Source organism: Osmia bicornis, unplaced genomic scaffold (assembly GCF_907164935.1).
Source record: "Osmia bicornis bicornis unplaced genomic scaffold, iOsmBic2.1, whole genome shotgun sequence".
Classification (NCBI taxonomy): domain Eukaryota; kingdom Metazoa; phylum Arthropoda; class Insecta; order Hymenoptera; family Megachilidae; genus Osmia; species Osmia bicornis.
Window position 1 is genome coordinate 3,512 of NW_025791247.1, and position 22,654 is coordinate 26,165.

The 22,654-nt window shown below is 38.9% G+C and overlaps 1 protein-coding gene across 1 annotated transcript; it reads right to left on the reverse strand.

Annotated features, from left to right (window-relative positions):
- Positions 1-9,958: 9,958 nt before the first annotated feature.
- Positions 9,959-13,765, reverse strand: LOC123988899. The gene has a single exon (XM_046289657.1). It carries the CDS (start codon positions 13,763-13,765, stop codon positions 9,959-9,961), a length of 3,807 nt encoding a protein of 1,268 aa, XP_046145613.1.
- Positions 13,766-22,654: the final 8,889 nt, after the last annotated feature.

Here is a 22,654-nt window from a genome sequence, read left to right on the forward strand (position 1 = left end):
GTGGGATCTTTCTTTGGTGGGCTCTTTGCTGGGGGGTGGCTTTAGTGGGGGGTTAGTGTAAATTTTGGTCTCTGGTATCGTCGCTTACGGCTTACGCAAATGGAATTTTATTATCGTTTGTTTTCGTTTTCCGAGATTTGAGCGTTAAATTTTTGTCTCATTATTGTCGATATTTAGGAAAATTCTAGGTCGTGGGATAGGTAAGGACATGAGGGGAGGTATGGAGGATTGGTCTGTTTTTATCACGTTGATCGTAGGATTTAGGGGGTGTTTTCGGGGTCGTCCTCGTCCTCGACGAGGGGGTGGAGTAGGAGCTTGTTGGGAGGGTATGCTTTGTGTAGGGTTTGGGAGTATTTGGACTTTTCGGGGTCTCCCTCGTCCACGGCGAGGGGGTGGAGTAGGGATGGGTGTTGGAATTATGATTTGAGTATTGTGTGGAGGTATCGGAGTTTTCCTCGGTCTCCCTCGCCCTCGGCGTGGGAGTGGAACTGGAGTGGGTGGTGTGTTTATTATCGGTGGAGTGTTTTGGGGTGCTTGGATTTTTCGGGGGTTTGCGTGGGGGTTTGTTGTGGTATTTGTTGGGTGGAAATATCATGGGTTTGTGAAGAAGGTCCTGGCTGAGAAATATTGGTAATATCTTGACTTAAGGAAGGGTTTTCGGAAATTGAATCATCGAAATTTGGAGGGGGTCTAAAGGGTTTAAGGTCTTTAATGTGGACTTTAGGAATGATATTTCCATCAGAATCCTTTAATTCGTATACAACGGGAGAAAGGATTTTTGAAATGGTGTAGGGACCTGAAAATTTAGGGGCGAGTTTGGACGCGAAATTGTGAGCAGCGGAGGAAAGGATTCGTTGGCGTCTCATGACGAGGTCACCAATTTGGTAGCGCTCGTCACGACGCCCACGATTATAATAGGAGGCTTGGCGGTAGGAGGCTTTCTCTAGATTTCGGTGGACAATGTCGTATAAAAGGGTTAACCGGGAAATGCGGTTGGACCATTCTTGGGGATTTCGGGGAATTATTAAAGAATCGGATTTAATTTCGTGGCGGAGGTTTTGGATGGGACGGGGGTTTCGACCAAAATTGAGGAACGCGGGAGAAACGAGGGAGGAGGAATGTACGGCGGTATTATAGGCAAAACAAAATTCAGGAAGGTGTTTGTCCCAATTTCGATGGTCTTCTCCAATAAACGTCGTGATCATGGTTTTGAGAGTTCGATTAACTCTTTCTACAGGATTTGCTTGGGCATGGTATGGAGGAATTGTCGTCTGTTTGATTCCGTACATTGTCAGTCTGTTCGTTACGTCTCTGTTACAAAATTCTGTACCGTTGTCTGTAAGGAGGAATTTGGGACATCCCCATCGGTGGAGGACAAGGGACTCGAAAGCGGAAAGGATTGGTTTGGCGGAAGCTTTATGGAGGGGTTTTACTTCAATATATTTTGTGAAAAGGTCTTGGAAAACGAGGAGATATTTATTCTGGGATTTACTGGGAGGGAAGGGACCCATAATGTCAGCAGCCACGACGGTCCAGGGCGCCTCCACCGGGCGCTCCCGCATCAACCCCGCCGGTGGCCGCTGCAAAACTTTGCTTTGTTGGCATTGAAGACACCGTCTGACAAATTGGACTACATCCTGAAACATTCCAGGCCAATAGAAATCTTGCGTCAGACGGTAGTACGTCTTATCAATGCCAAGGTGACCGGATTGGGGAGGATCGTGGGCGTCGGAAAGGGCTTTTTGGCGTAAGGAAAGCGGGAGGACTAACTTCCACCCGTCAAGGTCGGGGACGATGGGATCCAATAGGGAATTAGGACGGTGGTAATACAATCGGTTATCTTCAATTGTCCAGTCAGGATATTTGGAGGGAAAATCTCTTACGTCACGGAGTTTATTGGAGTACCATGGATCGGGATCGTTACCGACGGCTGCCACGCCGTCTATTGGGTCGCCGTACATTCGGGAGAGAGCGTCCGGCACGACGTTGTGGGTTCCCCTTCGGTGGACGATTTTCATCGGCTGGCCTTGAAGGGTCAAGGCCCACCGAGCCAATCGTCCAGTAGGGTCCTTTAGGTGGTGAAGCCACCGGAGACTATTGTGGTCCGTTACCACCGTGATTTCGGACCCTTCAATGTAGGGGCGAAATTTTTGGGTTGCCCACACGACGGCCAGACACTCCCTTTCCGTCACGGAGTAGTTTCTCTCCGCGCGAGTGAGGGAACGGCTAGCGTAGGCTATCGGGTGTTCTTCACCGTCTACGGTTTGGACAAGAACTGCCCCGACAGCCGTATCGCTAGCGTCAGTTTGGAGGGAAAAGGGAAGGGTAAAATCGGGACGAGCCAGGACGGGAGTTTTGGTGAGGGCTGTTTTCAAGGTTTCAAACGCGGATGCTTGCTCGGGACCCCATTCCCAAGCAACATCCTTTTGTAGGAGACGGGTAAGGGGGGTAGAGTGCTCGCCGGTGCTCGGGTCGGGCGCGAACGTAACCCTTTCGCGCCGTTCCCCGGCAAGCTGGGACTGATTTAGATCGATCGATGGAGGATTAACAGGAGTGGGACGGGAAACAGAAGTTACCGTGACAGTCGTGGTGGTTAGGGTGGTGGTTGAGGTCAGGGTAGCGGGATTGGGAATGTAAGGTTGGGGGCGTATTTCAGGAAGGGATCGGTAGGAGGTTTCAGAAGCGGGTGGATCAGCCGTTTCAGGCTCAGGATTCTCCGGTTGGCGGGAAGTAGGATCGGCGGTGGGATGCGGAGGGGAATCATCGACAGCCGGGGTCTCCCATGCCGTAAAAAGAGTAAACGGCAGGCGATCCCCGGCTGTGTCGAGCGCGACATCCCATAGCGCGGCATTCGGGCCGAGTACCCGCCGTATTTCCGCGCGAACGTACCGGTCCTGGAGATCCTGTAACCTTCCCCGTATATTCAACCGCGAGTGATCCATGAGCTGTATCAGCTCCACTACTTCTAAATTACCAACGCGCTCTCTTATTACCCGTGCCTCCTCCGAATCCATTTTCGCGACTTTTTTTTTCGCGTTCCCGGCGGCAGCGATACCAGAAAACTGGGGATAACAAAAAAAGGTAAAGGATCCTGAAAGAAAAAGAGGGGTACAATCGCAAAAAAAAGGAAAATTCAACACAAAAATATCCGGTTTTATTAGTCGGTTTTTCTGGAAAACCCAAGGCTCGGTCTTCAATAATCGGTGCTGAAAAAAAGGGGCGAAAAAAAAGAAAATCTGAAATCGAAAAGGCTCGATAGAGTGCTCACGGTCGGCGAAAGCACGGCCGGGCCCTCGATATCGGCAAGTCGCGAGCAGAGTTTTGAATTTGGGAGGATACACAATAGAAATAGATTTCGACACAGATAACAATACCGTTTCACTGATTTCAATAACGAGGACGGTTCGGTCGAAAACGGCGTACTTCGATGACTCACTGTTTATCGTCCTTAGGACGTCAACGGATCAGATTTCAAACTCACGCCGCGTTCGACCGGCGACACTCGACAAAAAAAACAACAACAACAGGAGGTTCTCGGCAACGGGTACCTTCCGCGTCGCGGTTTCGAGATCTTTCGAATTTTAACGGTGGGGATACAAAATTTTCCTCTACGCGAGAGTTTTTTGAACCAAACAAAAAATTTTTCCAGGCCCCACGTTGGGCGCCAAATTTGTGACCCTTTCGGGGGTTCACTCTATACGATTCTACAATTCTCTATTACAAACGCTGGGCGCCAGCCACTCGCGGTGGCAATCAAAATTTGGACAAAGGGACAGAATGGGGGTCGTTACAGGGGATGGGACTCGTGGCACTTCCGTCCTTACAATCTCGCGGGGGAGTACGCAAGGAGGATTTGTCGAGGGTTAGGGAAGATCTCAGGGTGAGGGAGGTTTCTGGAAGTTCGTTTACGTTACGCGTGAGGATGCTTTAGACGGGAATGTTGGGGGCTGGACAAAAGGGTTTCAAGAAATATAACGGGGGATGAACGGCGCGATACGCGGACACACAAGTTCGCAATCGAAGATCGCCGTTGCCGAAACTCACACTCTTACAATTAGTATCGAAAGGGACTTACTTCAAACTCCACACACTCGTACACTCCGAATCTCACTCTATAACGCTCTCAAAATCTCTATATATGGTTAATTAGATAGCCTAAGGCTCAATGACGGCTCGTCGTCGCTGTCGCGACGACGGGTCCGTCGCGGGGTGGTTTTTGGGGAGGGGATGGGGAATAGGAAGGGGGCCTTTTCTGGCAACGGGATAGATTGGTTATCGATTATCGATCTGCCGGTGTTCGGGTTCGATGGGGCTGGCGGATCCCTGGCCGTGGCGGGTGGACTGAGGTCTTCGGGCTCGGCGACAGATGGCTCCAGGTGGACGTTTGTATCAGCTGCTGGGCCGCTTCGTCTCTTTTTCCGAAGTCCCGCGTTGCTTTTCCTCTCCTGGAGGGTGGGAGGTCTGTCGCCGGCCTCGTAGCTCCTTCTTGCGGGTGATCCCTGTTGTCTCTTGTCCGTCGCCTCCATCGGCCCGACACCGGCGGGCGGGAAAAAGGGGTGAGGTGTTAGAAGGGTTAAGGGTCATTTCTAGGTGGGATTTGAGGTGGGAGAAGCGCAGCGATTGTAACGGGGGGGCACAGGTGTCACCACGTTACAACTGATCACTTCCCACAGATCAATGTACATTTAATAACAATATCATTATTAATATATCTACATCAGATGTAATGTAATATACTGATTTGTTCCCACAGACCAATGTACATATAATAACAGTTTCGTTATTACTATATCTAAATTAGATATAATGTAATATAATGATCCCTTCCCACCGATCAACGTACATATAATGGCAGTATCGTTATTACTACATCTACATTTGATATGTAATATACATTTAATAACAATATCATTATTAATATATCTACATCAGATGTAATGTAATATACTGATTTATTCCCACAGACCAATGTACATTTAATAACAGTATCATTATTAATATATCTACATCAGACGTAATGTAATATACTGATTTATTCCCACAGACCAATGTACAGTTAATAACAATATCATACTATATCTACATTAGATACAATGTAATATACTGATACCTTCCCACAGATAAATGTACATACAATAACAGGATCGTTGTCACTATATCTACATTAGATATGTACTATACATTTAATAACAGTACCATTATCACTATATCTACATCAGATGAAATTTAATATACTGATTTAATCCCACAGACCAATGTACATTTAATAACAATACCATCATTTCTATATCTACGTCAGATGTAATTTAATATACTGATTTAATCCCACAGATCAATGTTCATATAATAACAGTTGTGTTATTACTATATCTACATTAGATATAATGTAATATACTGATGCCTTCCCACAGATCAAAGTAATTTTGGTGACAATATCATTATTACTATATCTACATTAGATATAATGTAATATACTGGTCCCTACCCACAGATCAATGTACATATAATAACAGTTTCGTTATTACTATATCTACAATAGATATAATGTAATATACATTTAATAACAATACCATCATTTCTATAGCTACATCAGATGAAATGTAATATACTGATTTATTCCCACAGACCAATGTACATTTAATAACAATATCATCCTATATCTACAATAGATATAATGTAATATACTGATCCCTTCGCACAGATCAATGTACTTTTGGTAACAATATCATTATTACTATATCTACATTAGATATAATGTAATATACTGATTCCTACCCCCAGAACAATGTACATATAATAACAGTTTCGTTATTACTATATCTACATTAGATATAATGTAATATAGTGATACCTTCCCACAGATCAATGTACATGTAATCACAGTATCGTTATTACTATATCTACATTAGATATGTAATATACATTTATTAACAATATCATTACTACTATATCTACATTAGATATAATGTAATATAATGATCCCTTCCCACCGATCAATGTACATATAATGGCAGTATCGTTATTACTATATCTACATTATATATGTAATATACATTTAATAACAATATTATTATTACTATATCTACATCAGATGTTATGTAATATACTGATTTATTCCCACAGACCAATGTACATTTAAGAACAATATCAATATTACTATATCTACATTGGATACAATGTAATATATTGATCACATCCCAACGATCAATATACATATAATGGCAGTATCGTTATTACTACATCCACATTTGATATGTAATATACATTTAATAACAATATCATTATTAATATATCTACATCAGATGTAATGTAATATACTGATTTATTCCCACAGATCAATGTACATTTAATAACAGTATCATTATTAATATATCTACATCAGACGTAATGTAATATACTGATTTATTCCCACAGACCAATGTACATTTAATAACAACATCATACTATATCTACATTAGATACAATGTAATATACTGATACCTTCCCACAGATCAATGTACATACAATAACAGTATCGTTATTACTATATCTACATTAGATATGTACTATACATTTAATAACAGTATCATTATCACTATATCTACATCAGATGAAATTTAATATACTGATTTAATCCCTCAGACCAATGTACATTTAATAACAATATCATTATTACTATATCTACGTCAGATGTAATTTAATATACTGATTTAATCCCACAGATCAATGTACATATAATAACAGTTGCGTTATTACTATATCTACATTAGATATAATGTAATATACTTATACCTTCCCACAGATCAATGTACATATAATAACAGTATCGTTATTACTATATCTACATTATATATGTAGTATACATTTATTACCATATCTACATCAGATGAAATTTAATATACTGATTTAATCCCACAGACCAATGTACATTTAATAACAATACCATTATTACTATATCTACATTAGATATAATGTAATATACTGATCCCTACACACAGATCAATGTACATATAATAACAGTTTCGTTATTACTATATCTACAGTAGATATAATGTAATATACTGATACCTTCCCACAGATCAATGAACATACAATAACAGTATCGTTATTACTATATCTACATTAGATATGTAATATACATTTAATAACAATATCATTATTACTATATCTGCATCAGATGAAATGTAATATACTGATTTAATCCCACAGATCAATGTACATATAATAACAGTATCGTTATTACTATATCTACATTAGATATAATGTAATATACTGATACCTTCCCACAGATCAATGTACATACGATAACAGTATCGTTATTACTATATCTACGTTAGATATACTGTAATATAATGATCCCTTCCCACCGATCAACTTACATATAATGGCAGTATCATTATTACTATATCTACATTTGATATGTAATATACATTTAATAACAATATCATTATTAATATATCTATATCAGATGTAATGTAATATACTGATTTGTTCCCACAGACCAATGTACATATAATAACAGTTTCGTTATTACTATATCTACATTAGATATGTAATATACATTTAATAACCGTATCATTATTACTATAGCTACATCAGATGAAATGTAATATACTGATTTATTCCCACAGTCCAATGTACATTTAATAACAATATCATACTATATCTACAATACATATAATGTAATGTACTGATCACTTCCACATAGATCAATGTACATATAATAACAGTTTCGTTGTTACTATATCTACAGTAGATATAATGTAATATACTGATACCTTCCCACAGATCAATATACATATAACAAAAGTATCGTTATTACTATATCTACATTAGATATAATGTAATATAATGATCCCTTCCCACCGATCAATGTACATATAATGGAAGTATCGTTATTACTACACGTACATCAGATATGTAATATTCATTTAATAGCAATATCATTATTGCTATATCTACATCAGATGTAATGTAATATACTGATTTAATCCCACAGACCAATGTACATTTAATAACAATACCATTATTGCTATGTCTACATCAGATGTAATTTAATATACTGATTTAATCCCACAGATCAATGTACATATAATAACAATATCATTATTACTATATCTACATTAGATATAATGTTATATAATGATCCTTTCCCACCGATCAATGTACATATAATGGCAGTATCGTTATTACTATATCTCCATTTGATATGTAATATACATTTAATAACAATATCATTATTAATATATCTACATCAGATGTAATGTAATATACTGATTTATTCCCACAGACCAATGTACATTTAATAACAATATCGTTATTACTATATCTACATTGGATACAATGTAATGTACTGATACCTTCCCACAGATCAATTTACATATAATAACAGTATCGTTATTATTATATCTACATTAGATGTGTAATATACATTTAATAACAATATCATTATTACTATATCTACATCAGATGTAATTTAATATACTGATTTAATCCCACAGATCAATGTACATATAATAACAGTTTCGTTATGACTATATCTACATTAGATATAATGTAATATACTGATACGTTCCCACAGATTAATGTACATATAATAACAGTATCGTTATTACTATATCTACATTAGATATGTAGTATACATTTAATAACAATATCATTATTACTATATCTACATCAGATGAAATGTAATACACTGATTTAATCCCACAGACCAATGTACACTTAATAACAATACCGTTATTACTATATCTACATCAGATGTAATTTAATAGACTGATTTAATCCCACCGATCAATGTACATATAATAACAGTTTCGTTATTACTATATCTACAATAGATATAATGTAATATACTGATACCTTCCCACAGATCAATGTACATATAATGACAGTATCGTTATTACTATATCTACATTAGATATAATGTAATATACTGATACCTTCCCACCGATCAATGTACATATAATAACAGTTTCGTTATTACTATATCTACAATAGATATAATGTAATATACTGATACCTTCCCACAGATCAATGTACATATAATGACAGTATCGTTATTACTATATCTACATTAGATATGTAATATACATTTAATAACAATACCATTATTACTATATCTACATCAGATGAAATTTAATATACTGATTTAATCCCACAGACCAATGTACATTTAATAACAATATCATTATTACTATATCTACATCAGATGTTATGTAATATTGTTCAGGATTGATGGAAATCCTGGATGGATTGCGCTGGGAAAGAATTTTACACTTGCTGGGTCGGTTTCACAAATTGATTTATTTGAGTCAATGATAAAATGAAATGAACACGCTGATCTGACAATTAGCATTTGAGCAAACAATACAAATGTGTGATCGTTAGGATGATCCGCTTTGAATTTTCTCGTGAGAAAATGAACCGTCTGAATGAGTTTCAAATTGCGATTACAGTGATTCGTCGTGAACAATGATTTTACATGAGTCGAGACATATAGATTATTGATTTGATCTGTCACCTGCTTGGTGTTACATGAACAATGCTTTTACAATTTTGAAAGGCGAGCTTCTCAGCGCCGTTAATTATATTAATTCGGCCCGCGGCTGTGATGGTGCCCGTGATCTCGTGCTTGATCGACACGTGGTTGGCGGCTCACGCTTCAATGAATTATTTGTAGGTGAACATTACCTGGTGATCCTGTTCGCTTGCACAATTGCGATAGATCCTGAGTCGACAGTGAGCGTTTTGGTGATCTTGATCTGTTGTTTGAACTGCACTTAGAGAAATTCTTGAACAAATCTAATGAGCACTTGTTGCTTGCGGTGATCGATGATCAATAATGGCGTCGTTGCGCGCGAGCCGGCGAGAAGACCCCTGCTCACGCGTTACCTAGATGGTCGACTCCCGATCGATAAATCGATCGACCGTGAGCGCCATCATGGCTGAGCGGATTCTCAAACATTTCCGCCCGCCATCAGCAACTCGTTGATGATGTTTCTGCAGAGGTGAGCTCAGCTTGATGGTGAACAGGCAGGATGACAAGCTTGGTGATCGGTCTGACGAGAGTCGTGGTTGCAGTCTTCACGGTTGCAACCCTGGTGAGGGCATCCTTGCCGGGGTGAACTTCGGTCACTCTTGCGAGTGGCCACTTGCTCGGTGGAAGATGCTCGTTCGTGAGCAGCACCAACGAGCCTGTCTTGATGTCGTTCGATGGGTGATGCCACTTTGAGATTGATTGAAGTCTCTGCAGGTAGTGTCGAGACCACTGAGACCAGAAGTGTTGAACCCTCTGCTGGATCAGTTGCCATTTCGACAATCTACCTGGTGAGACGTCGAGCAGTGATGGTTCTGGTATCGTGTTGAGCGCTGAACCGATGAGGAAGTGTCCTGGGGTGAGCGCAGAGATGTCGTCGGGATCGTCACTGAGCGGCTCCAATGGTCTTGAGTTGAGCACCGCTTCGATCTGTGTGAGGAGAGTGGAAAACTCTTCGAATGTTAGTAAGAGCTCACCAATTGTTCTCCTGAGATGGTACTTGATTGATTTCACCACAGCTTCCCATTTTCCTCCCATGTGAGGAGCAGCTGGTGGGTTGAACATCCATCGAGTGCTGTCAGCTGACAGAATCGATGCGATCTGTCGGTGCTCCTGTGAACTTGACGTGAACAGGCGTTTGAGCTCTGCCTGTGCTCCAATGAAATTTGTACCACAGTCAGAGTACAACTTGTGAGCGATCCCTCTTCGTGATGAGAATCTTCTGTAGGCTGCCAGAAATCCCTCGGTTGAGTAATCGCTGACAACCTCGAGGTGAACAGCTGATGAGGAGAAACATACGAACACGCAGATCCATCCCTTGATTGTTTTCGAGCCTCTTCCCTTTGAATTTTTCATTGTGATTGGTCCTGCATAATCGACACCGGTGTGAGCGAATGGTCGTGATGGTGTGACTCGACAGAGAGGTAGTTGACCCATCATCTGACGAGCACGAATCCCCCTCTGACGAGCACACACGACACATCTCAAAATGTGAGATTTTACAGGAGCTCTGCCACCGATGATCCAGTACCGTTGTCGAATGTATGCGAGCGTGAGCTGCGTTCCTCCGTGAAATGTTCGCTTGTGAGCATCTTCAATGATGATCTTCGACAGGTGAGCGTCCCGTGGGAGGATCGCTGGATGTTTTTCATCCCTGCTGAGCGCTGTGTTTGTGAGTCTTCCTCCTACTCGTATTGTTCCCTGCGAATCGATGAAGGCGGTGAGGCGACTGAAGGGGTGAGTTGCAGGCAGGGTTGAGCCTGAGTTGAGCGTCTTGATTTCGCTGGTGAAATACAAGTGTTGAGTCGCGTGAATCCAGAAGAGCTGCGCCTTCTCCATGTCGCAGGATGGTATGATGATCACAGGAGGAGTTTCGAGCTTTCTCTTAAGCCGTGAGGCAAACCTGAAACAAAGTGCAGTCAGTCTATACAGCTTAATAAGAGATGAATATTTGTAAATGAGATCCCAATGATAACTTAGCTTTTGAGCTGAAGCAAAGAGTGAGACATTGGGTCTCACTTCGAGCTCGCTGGTTAAAGTTGAGAATTCCTTTTGCTCTGGCCAATGATCTTGATTTCGAGCCATCCATGGGGGACCTTTCCACCAAAGCTCGAATCGTTGAAGTTGATCTGTCGAAATGCCTCGGGAAGCACAGTCGGCTGGATTAGAAGTACCTGGAACATGCCTCCAATGCGCATTTGGAGTGAGTTCTTGGATTTGAATGACTCTGTTCCGAACATAATCCTTCCAACGTGATGCTTGCGATTTGATCCATATGAGCGAAACTTGAGAATCCGTCCACAGGTGCGTTGCCTTGATTTTTACCTTGAGCGTTGATTGAACATATTTTGTGAGTTTTGCCAATAGGAGTGCTGCAGACAACTCCAATCTTGGTATTGTGAGCCTCTTCAGTGGTGCAACCTTTGTCTTAGAGCAGACAAGTGACGTCATTGAGTCGTTGGACGGAGAGCTGACAGTGATATAAATCACTGCTGCCATGGCAAGTTGAGAAGCATCAGAGAACCCATGAATTTCTACAATTGAATTGCTCCATGTGTTGAACCATCTTGGGATCGATAGCTTGGCCAAGCTGTTGAGATCTTCTCTGATGATGAACCATCGTGATACAATTTGAGACGGTAATGGATCGTCCCAATTGATTTTGTGTAGCCAGAGTTCTTGTAATAGCATTTTTGCTCGTACTATTACCGGTGAGACGAAACCTAATGGATCAAATATCCGAGCCACTTCGGACAATACGAGGCGTTTTGAGCACTTACTTGGTTGATCTGTGATCGTGGATGAAAAGCCAAAATTGTCGGTTTGAGGCATCCATTGAATTCCGAGTAATTTGGTAGTGCAGTCGTCAAATGATATGGGAGCTGACGATTGTGTGGATGACGAAACAGCCCGTAGAAGATCTGGGTGAGTCGCATGCCATTTTGCGAGTGGAAATCCGCCCGCGTTGCACAATGCAATCAGCTGTTGAGCGACCTCCACAAGTTCCGAAATTGAGTCTGCTCCTCCAAAGATATCGTCCACATATCTGCCATGTGTGAGCGAGGGCGTTGCCAGAGGGAATCGATGACCCTCATCGTGAACAAGTTGCATGAGTGCTCGTGTCGCCAGGAAGGGAGCCGCCTTTGTACCGTACGTGACAGTTGTGAGCTGGTAAGGGATGACATTGCGGTCTTCATCGATCCAAAGGATTCGCTGGAGATCCCAATCATCCTTGTGAACTGCTACCTGGCGATACATTTTTGTGATGTCTGTGGCAAAAATGTGGTGATAATGGCGAAGCCAAATTAGAACATCTGTAACATTCAAGAGCAAATTAGCACCAGTATGCATTAAATCGTTGACTGATTTGCCTGATGTCGTAGCTTTTGATCCGTTGAATACAACCCTGAGCTTCGTTGTTGAACTGTCGAGACGTAGAACTCCATGGTGAGGCAGATAATATGGTTGAAGATGAGCAGAGGTCTGAGGTGTTGAACCGTCAGAAGAGACCCTCAACCCTCCTGATGCCGGAGCATCATGTGCCAAGGTCATCTCCCCATCAGGCCCAACGTTCTCAGCCTCTCTTGATGAAATTCGTTGGTGATCTGGAGCCTTTACCATGTGTCCCAATTCTTCGTACTCTTTCATGAACTCGACATAGAGCTGGTTGTATGTTGAATCCTTGGAGAGTCGTCGTAACGTGCTTTGTAGACATCTTTGAGCAGTCTTGTGTGAATTGCCTAAGAGCAATGCTGGTGCCTTGAGTGGAATGCGAACGATGTACCTTCCAGTGTGATCACGAGTGTGAGTCGCACAGAAATGTGATTCGCATTCTTCTTCCTCCGGAGTGAGCGTGCTTGGAATATCCATTGGTGATTCCTCTTGAACCCAGAATTTGGTGAGCAGCTCTTGCAGATTGCTCTGGTCGTCTTGAGCAACTGCAAAATGTGAATAATGAGTATTTGAATGTGATTCGTTGACTGGGCCAATGACGAGCCATCCAAAAATGGAAAGTTGAGCAATTGGTGTTGTTGGTGAGCCCTTGATGATATTTGGCTTGATGATCCTTCCGTAGAAATCCGCTCCAATGATTAAATCGACTGGTCGTGGTGTCAAGAAATCATTGTCCGCCAACCTCAATTTTCTAATGTGAGGCCAATCCGGAGTTCTCATTGAGAACGATGGCAGGATTGTCGATACGGCTGTGAGCACGTGAGCCTGGATGCAGACAGTCTGCTGTGAATGCATCGACTGGAGTGTGACAGTGACCACGCCCTTTGTTTCAGTTGATTTTGTTCCACCAACACCAATGATTGTGATGGATGATCTGTGTCTCCGAAGGTTGAGCAGACGGGTGAGTTCTTCGGAGATGAACGAGATTTCGGAACCTGGATCGATTAAGATGCGGATTTGGTGAGCTGTTGTTGAGGTGGTGAGCAGAGCTTGAGCGGTTGCAAGGAGTGTCTGGTGATCTGTTGGTTTAACGACTGCACCGAGGTCCTACTCGGTGGTTTGAGCAGATGAGGAGGCTGCTCTGGATGAGCCGGCTTGAGCTGGAGCCGTTTTCGGCTCGCCTTCATGAATCATCGTGTGATGCTTCTCCCCGCAATGCTTACACTTTTGAGCTGACTTGCACGCTCGCACGCTGTGCCTGCCCAAGCAATTGTAGCACAGGCGTTTGTCCTCAATAGTTTGAGCTCGCACTTTCGGCGTCATACTCCTGAAGAGCGCGCATGCCACGATGTAATGTTGCCCTCCGCAACAGTCGCAACACTCGAAGGGCGATGGCCGTTCTAGGTGGGGCCTTTCGGTGGTGCGAGGAGCTGACTGGCGAGCTTGAGCTACAGGCCTTGCTGCGACTGCTGCGTGAGCTGGCCTGCTTGTGGTCGCCTGTTGAGCCTTCGGTTGAGCGGGCTTACTTTGAGCGGTCTTGCTGGCCGACGCTCTCGCCTTATCATCGGCCAACTGCTCCAGCGTTCTGATCCGTGAGGTGATGAACTCCATGGCCTCCTGGAAAGACGGATACTCTGTGGTGACCCCAAGGGTGGTCTCCCATCGCTCCTTTGTGGCGTGGTCCATCTTCCGGCACACCTGATGGACGAGCAGGCAGTCGCCGAGCTTGCCTGGCTCGATCAGGTTTTGCACTGCGTGCCGAGTTTCCATGGCGGTCGACATGAGCTGACTCAATGCCTTAGCGTGATCTTGGTCCATTGGCAATGAAACCAATTGGTCAAGGTGAGCTTGGACGAGACGCCGCTTATTCTCATAGCGCTGCTTGAGCATTTCGAGAGCTGCCGAGAGTGATGAGCCGATGAGCGGTAGGCTGGCCACAATTTGAGCCGGTTCTCCTCGCAGGCAACCCTTCAAGTAGTAGAATTTCTCTACTTGATCGAGCTCAGGTTTTCCGCACACGACGGAAGTGAACAATTCTAGGAAGGACGGCCACTCCGTATAGTTGCCCGTGAATCGTGGCAACGCGATGTCGGGCAGCTTTGACTTTGAATACGTCACCTTTCCAGATTGAGCGGACGGTTGAGCTGGCAGTTCCGCTGATCTCTTCGCAATGATCTTCTTTGCCTGAGTGCCGATCTGTTGCATTTGATAATGGCAGTCCTCCGTGAAGTACGGGTGATCCGCCTGAGACTTTGGCCACACCACCTCAAAGTGTGCATGTTCCTTGTTGAACACCTTGATGGCCTCGTCGAGTTGAGCCTTGGCGTCGTCCAGCTCCTCCTTGGAGAGACGCTCTGCTTCCTCCTTGAGGGAAGTCAGGATGTCGTGAGCATTGCGGAGCCGTCCCTTCTGAGTCCGCACTTTGAGCTGCAGCTCGATCGGCAATTGATCTGTGGCCGTTGAGCGCGTTGCATGTGAGTGCGGCGACGGTGTGCGGCGAGCTGGTTCCGTTGCAACCAGAGCGGGCGATGAGCGGCCTGATGCGCTCTTTTCCGGCACCTCCAGCGACTCCTTTGAGCTGTCCATCTCGCTCCATTTATCGGATGATTTGGCTGCGTGAGCCATGGCTGATTAGCGTGATCTGTCTTGTTGAACTGGTGAGCGGATCTTCTTTATCGACCGTCGGGTCGGTGTTCTGGTCGCCACCTGGTGAGTGGCGAGAGTGTCAGTGAATTTGAATGGAGGAGAGAAGAGAAAATGGCCGACCACCGAAAACCGTTACGAACACGAGACAAAGACTTGAGACGAACAATGATCAATGAGCAATTTTGTGAAAACCGAGTCCAGCAAGGGCGCGATCCAGCTCGAAGGACCAAATGTTCAGGAATGGTGGAAATCCTGGATGGATTGCGCTGGGAAAGAATTTTACACTTGCTGGGTCGGTTTCACAAATTGATTTATTTGAGTCAATGATAAAATGAAATGAACACGCTGATCTGACAATTAGCATTTGAGCAAACAATACAAATGTGTGATCGTTAGGATGATCCGCTTTGAATTTTCTCGTGAGAAAATGAACCGTCTGAATGAGTTTCAAATTGCGATTACAGTGATTCGTCGTGAACAATGATTTTACATGAGTCGAGACATATAGATTATTGATTTGATCTGTCACCTGCTTGGTGTTACATGAACAATGCTTTTACAATTTTGAAAGGCGAGCTTCTCAGCGCCGTTAATTATATTAATTCGGCCCGCGGCTGTGATGGTGCTCGTGATCTCGTGCTTGATCGACACGTGGTTGGCGGCTCACGCTTCAATGAATTATTTGTAGGTGAACATTACCTGGTGATCCTGTTCGCTTGCACAATTGCGATAGATCCTGAGTCGACAGTGAGCGTTTTGGTGATCTTGATCTGTTGTTTGAACTGGACTTAGAGAAATTCTTGAACAAATCTAATGAGCACTTGTTGCTTGCGGTGATCGATGATCAATAATGGCGTCGTCGCGCGCGAGCCGGCGAGAAGACCCCTGCTCACGCGTTACCTAGATGGTCGACTCTCGATCGGTAAATCGATCAACCTAGAGCCTCATCATGGCTGAGCGGATTCTCAAACAGTAATGTAATGATTTAATCCCACAGAACAATGTACATTTAATAACAATATCATTATTACTATATCTACATTAGATATAATGTAATATAATGATCCCTTCCCACAGATCAATGTACATTGAATAACAGTATCATTTATACTATATCTACATTGGATACAATGTAATATACTGATGCCTTCCCACAGATCAATGTAATTTTGGTAACAACATCATTATTACTATATCTACATTAGATATAATGCAATATACTGATCCCTTCCCACCGATCAATGTACATATAATGGCAGTATCGTTATTACTATATCTGCATTAGATCTCCTGCAATATACTTATCCCTTCCCACAGATCAATGTACATTGAATAACAGTATCATTGATACTATATCTACATTAGATATAATGTAATATAATTATGCCTTCCCACAGATCAATGTAATTTTGGTAAAAATATCATTATTACTATATCTACATTAGATATAATGTAATATACTGATCTCTACCCACAGATCAATGTACATATAATAACAGTTTCGTTATTACTATATCTACAATAGATATAATGTAATATACTGATACTTTCCCACAGATCAATGTACATATAATAACAATATCGTTATTACTATATCTACATCAGACGAAATTTAATATACTGATTTAATCCCACAGACCAATGTACATTTAATAACAATACCATTATTACTATATCTACATCGGATGTAATTTAATATACTGGTTTAATCCCACAGACCAATGTACACTTAATAACAATATCATTATAACTATATCTACATTAGATGTAATGTAGTATAATGATCCCTTCCCTCCGATCAATGTACATATAATGGCAGTATCGTTATTACTATATCTACATTTGATATGTAATATACACTTAATATCAATATCATTATTAATATATCTACATCAGATGTAATGTAATATACTGATCCCTTCCCACAGATCAATGCACAGATGGTAACATTATCGTCATTACTATATCTACATTAGATATGTAATAAACACTTAATAACAGTTTCGTTATTACTATATCTACATTAGATATAATGTAATATACTGATACCTTCCCACCGATTAATGTACATATAATGGTAGTATCGTTATTACTATATCTACATTATATATGTAATATACATTTAATAACAATATCATTATTACTATTTCTACATCACATGCAATGTAATATACTGATTTATTCCCATAGACCAATGTACATTTAATAACAATATCATTATTACTATATCTTCATTAGATATAATGTAATATACTGATCACTTCCCACAGATCAATGCACAGATTGTAACATTATCGTCATTACTATATCTACATTAGATATGTAATAAACATTTAATCACAGTTTTATGATTACTATATCTACATTAGATCTACTGCAATATACTGATTCCTCCACAGATCAATGTACAATTGAATAACAGTATCATTTATACTGTATCTACATTGGATATAATGAAATATACTGATCCCTTCCCACAGATCAATGTAATTTTGGTAACAATATCATTATTACTATATCTACATTAGATATAATGTAATATACTGATGCCTTCCCACAGATCAATGTAATTTTGGTAACAACATCATTATTACTATATCTACATTAGATATAATGTAATATACTGATCCCTTCCCACCGATCAATGTACATATAATGGCAGTATCGTTATTACTATATCTGCATTAGATCTCCTGCAATATACTTATCCCTTCCCACAGATCAATGTACATTGAATAACAGTATCATTGATACTACATCTACATTGGATATAATGTAATATAATGATGCCTTCCCACAGATCAATGTAATTTTGGTAAAAATATCATTATTACTATATCTACATTAGATATAATGTAATATACTGATCTCTACCCACAGATCAATGTACATATAATAACAGTTTCGTTATTACTATATCTACAATAGATATAATGTAATATACTGATACTTTCCCACATATCAATGTACATATAATAACAGTATCGTTATTACTATATCTACATCAGACGAAATTTAATATACTGATTTAATCCCACAGACCAATGTACATTTAATAACAATACCATTATTACTATATCTACATCGGATGTAATGTAATATACTGGTTTAATCCCACAGACCAATGTACATTTAATAACAGTATCATTATAACTATATCTACATTAGATGTAATGTAGTATAATGATCCCTTCCCTCCGATCAATGTACATATAATGGCAGTATCGTTATTACTATATCTACATTTGATATGTAATATACACTTAATATCAATATCATTATTAATATATCTACATCAGATATAATGTAATATACTGATCCCTTCCCACAGATCAATGCACAGATTGTAACATTATCGTCATTACTATATCTACATTAGATATAATGTAATATACTGATACCTTCCCACAGATCAATGTACATATAATGGCAGTATCGTTATTACTATATCTACATTATATATGTAATATACATTTAATAACAATATCATTATTACTATTTCTACATCACATGCAATGTAATATACTGATTTATTCCCACAGACCAATGTACATTTAATAACAATATCATTATTACTATATCTTCATTAGATATAATGTAATATACTGATCACTTCCCACAGATCAATGCACAGATTGTAACATTATCGTCATTACTATATCTACACTAGATATGTAATAAACACTTAATCACAGTTTTATGATTACTATATCTACATTAGATCTACTGCAATATACTGATTCCTCCACAGATCAATGTACAATTGAATAACAGTATCATTTATACTGTATCTACATTGGATATAATGAAATATACTGATCCCTTCCCACAGATCAATGTAGTTTTGGTAACAATATCATTATTACTATATCTACATTAGATATAATGTAATATACTGATGCCTTCCCACAGATCAATGTAATTTTGGGAACAACATCATTATTACTATATCTACATTAGATATAATGTAATATACTGATCCCTACCCACAGATCAATGTACATATAATAGCAGTTTCGTTATTACTATATCTACATTAGATATAATGTAATATAGTGATACCTTCCCACAGATCAATGTACATGTAATCACAGTATCGTTATTACTATATCTACATTAGATATGTAATATACATTTATTAACAATATCATTACTACTATATCTACATTAGATATAATGTAATATAATGATCCCTTCCCACCGATCAATGTACATATAATGGCAGTATCGTTATTACTATATCTACATTAGATATGTAATATACATTTAACAACAGTATCATTATTACTATAGCTACATCAGATGAAATGTAATATACTGATTTATTCCCACAGACCAATGTACATTGAATACCAGTATCATTCATACTATATCTACATTGAATATAATGTAATATACTGATCCCTTCCCACAGATCAATGTACATATAATGGCAGTATCGTTATTACTATATCTACATTTGATATGTAATATACACTTAATATCAATATCATTATTAATATATCTACATCAGATGTAATGTAATATACTGATCCCTTCCCACAGATCAATGCACAGATTGTAACATTATCGTCATTACTATATCTACATTAGATATAATGTAATATACTGATACCTTCCCACAGATCAATGTACATATAATAACAGTATCGTTATTACTATATCTACGTTAGATATGTAATATACATTTAATAACAATATCATTATTACTATATCTACATCACATGCAATGTAATATACTGATTTATTCCCACAGACCAATGTACATTTAATAACAATATCATTATTACTATATCTTCATTAGATATAATGTAATATACTGATCACTTCCCACAGATCAATGCACAGATTGTAACATTATCGTCATTACTATATCTGCATTAGATATGTAATAAACACTTAATCACAGTTTTATGATTACTATATCTACATTAGATCTACTGCAATATACTGATTCCTCCACAGATCAATGTACAATTGAATAACAGTATCATTTATACTATATCTACATTGGATATAATGAAATATACTGATCCCTTCCCACAGATCAATGTAATTTTGGTAACAATATCATTATTACTATATCTACATTAGATATAATGTAATATACTGATGCCTTCCCACAGATCAATGTAATTTTGGTAACAACATCATTATTACTATATCTACATTAGATGTAATGTAATATACTGATCCCTACCCACAGATCAATGTACATATAATAGCAGTTTCGTTATTACTATATCTACATTAGATATAATGTAATATAGTGATACCTTCCCACAGATCAATGTACATGTAATCACAGTATCGTTATTACTATATCTACATTAGATATGTAATATACATTTATTAACAATATCATTACTACTATATCTACATTAGATATAATGTAATATAATGATCCCTTCCCACCGATCAATGTAGATATAATGGCAGTATCGTTATTACTATATCTACATTAGATATGTAATATACATTTAACAACAGTATCATTATTACTATAGCTACATCAGATGAAATGTAATATACTGATTTATTCCCACAGACCAATGTACATTGAATACCAGTATCATTCATACTATATCTACATTGAATATAATGTAATATACTGATCCCTTCCCATAGATCAATGTAATTTTGGTAACAATATCATTATTACTATATCTACATCAGACGAAATTTAATATACTGATTTAATCCCACAGACCAATGTACATTTAATAACAATATCATTATTACTATATCTACATTAGATATAATGTAATATACTGATCCCTACCCACAGATCAATGTACATATAATAACAGTTTCGTTATTACTATATCTACAATAGATATAATGTAATATACTGATACCTTCCCACAGATCAATGTACATATAATAACAGTATCATTATTACTATATCTACATCAGATGAAATTTAATATACTGATTTAATCCCACAGACCAATGTACATTTAATAACAATACCATTATTACTATGTCTACATCAGATGTAATTTAATATACTGAATTAATCCCACAGATCAATGTACATTTAATAACAATATCATTATTACTATATCTACATTAGATATATTGTAATATAATGATCCCTTCCCACCGATCAATGTACATATAATGGCAGTATCTTTATTACTATATCTAAATTAGATATGTAATATACATTTAATAACAATATCATTATTACTATATCTACATCAGATATAATGTAATATACTGATTTAATCCCACAGACCAATGTACATTTAATAACAATATCATTATTACTATATCTACATTAGATATAATGTAATATAATGATTTAATCCCACAGATCAATGGACATTTAATAACAATATCATTATTACTATATCTACATTGGATATAATGTAATAGAATGATCCCTTCCCACCGATCAATGTACATATAATCGCAGTATCGTTATTACTGTATCTACAATAGATATAATGTAATATACTGATACCTTCCCACAGATCAATATACATAGAATAACAGTATCGTTATTACCATATCTACATTAGATATGTAATATACATTTAATAACAATATCATTATTACTATATCTACATCAGATGAAATTTGCTGTACTGATTTAATCCCACAGACCAATGTACATTTAATAACCAAATCATTATTACTATATCTACATCAGATGTAACGTAATATACTGATTTAATCCCACAGACCAATGTACATTTAATAACAATAGCATTATTACTATATCTACGTTAGATATAATGTAACATACTGATTCCTTCCCACAGATCAATGTACATATAATAACAGTATCGTTATTACTATATCTAGATTAGATATGTAATACATTTAACAACAATATCATTATTTCTGTATGTTAAAAGCTGTGCACAAAAGCAGCTGATATTTCCTATTTACTTAGTTACAGGATTCAATAATCACCCAATTAGTGCAATTATGTATATATTTATTTTTAGTCTGGTACAAGGTTTAGCCATACAGCACGTGGCACACTCTATAAACACACACCCGTAAGAAGCATACAGCCAACTTCACACATCATCATACTTGCACATACACACACACATACATACTGTTATGCGTTGACTAATCTCA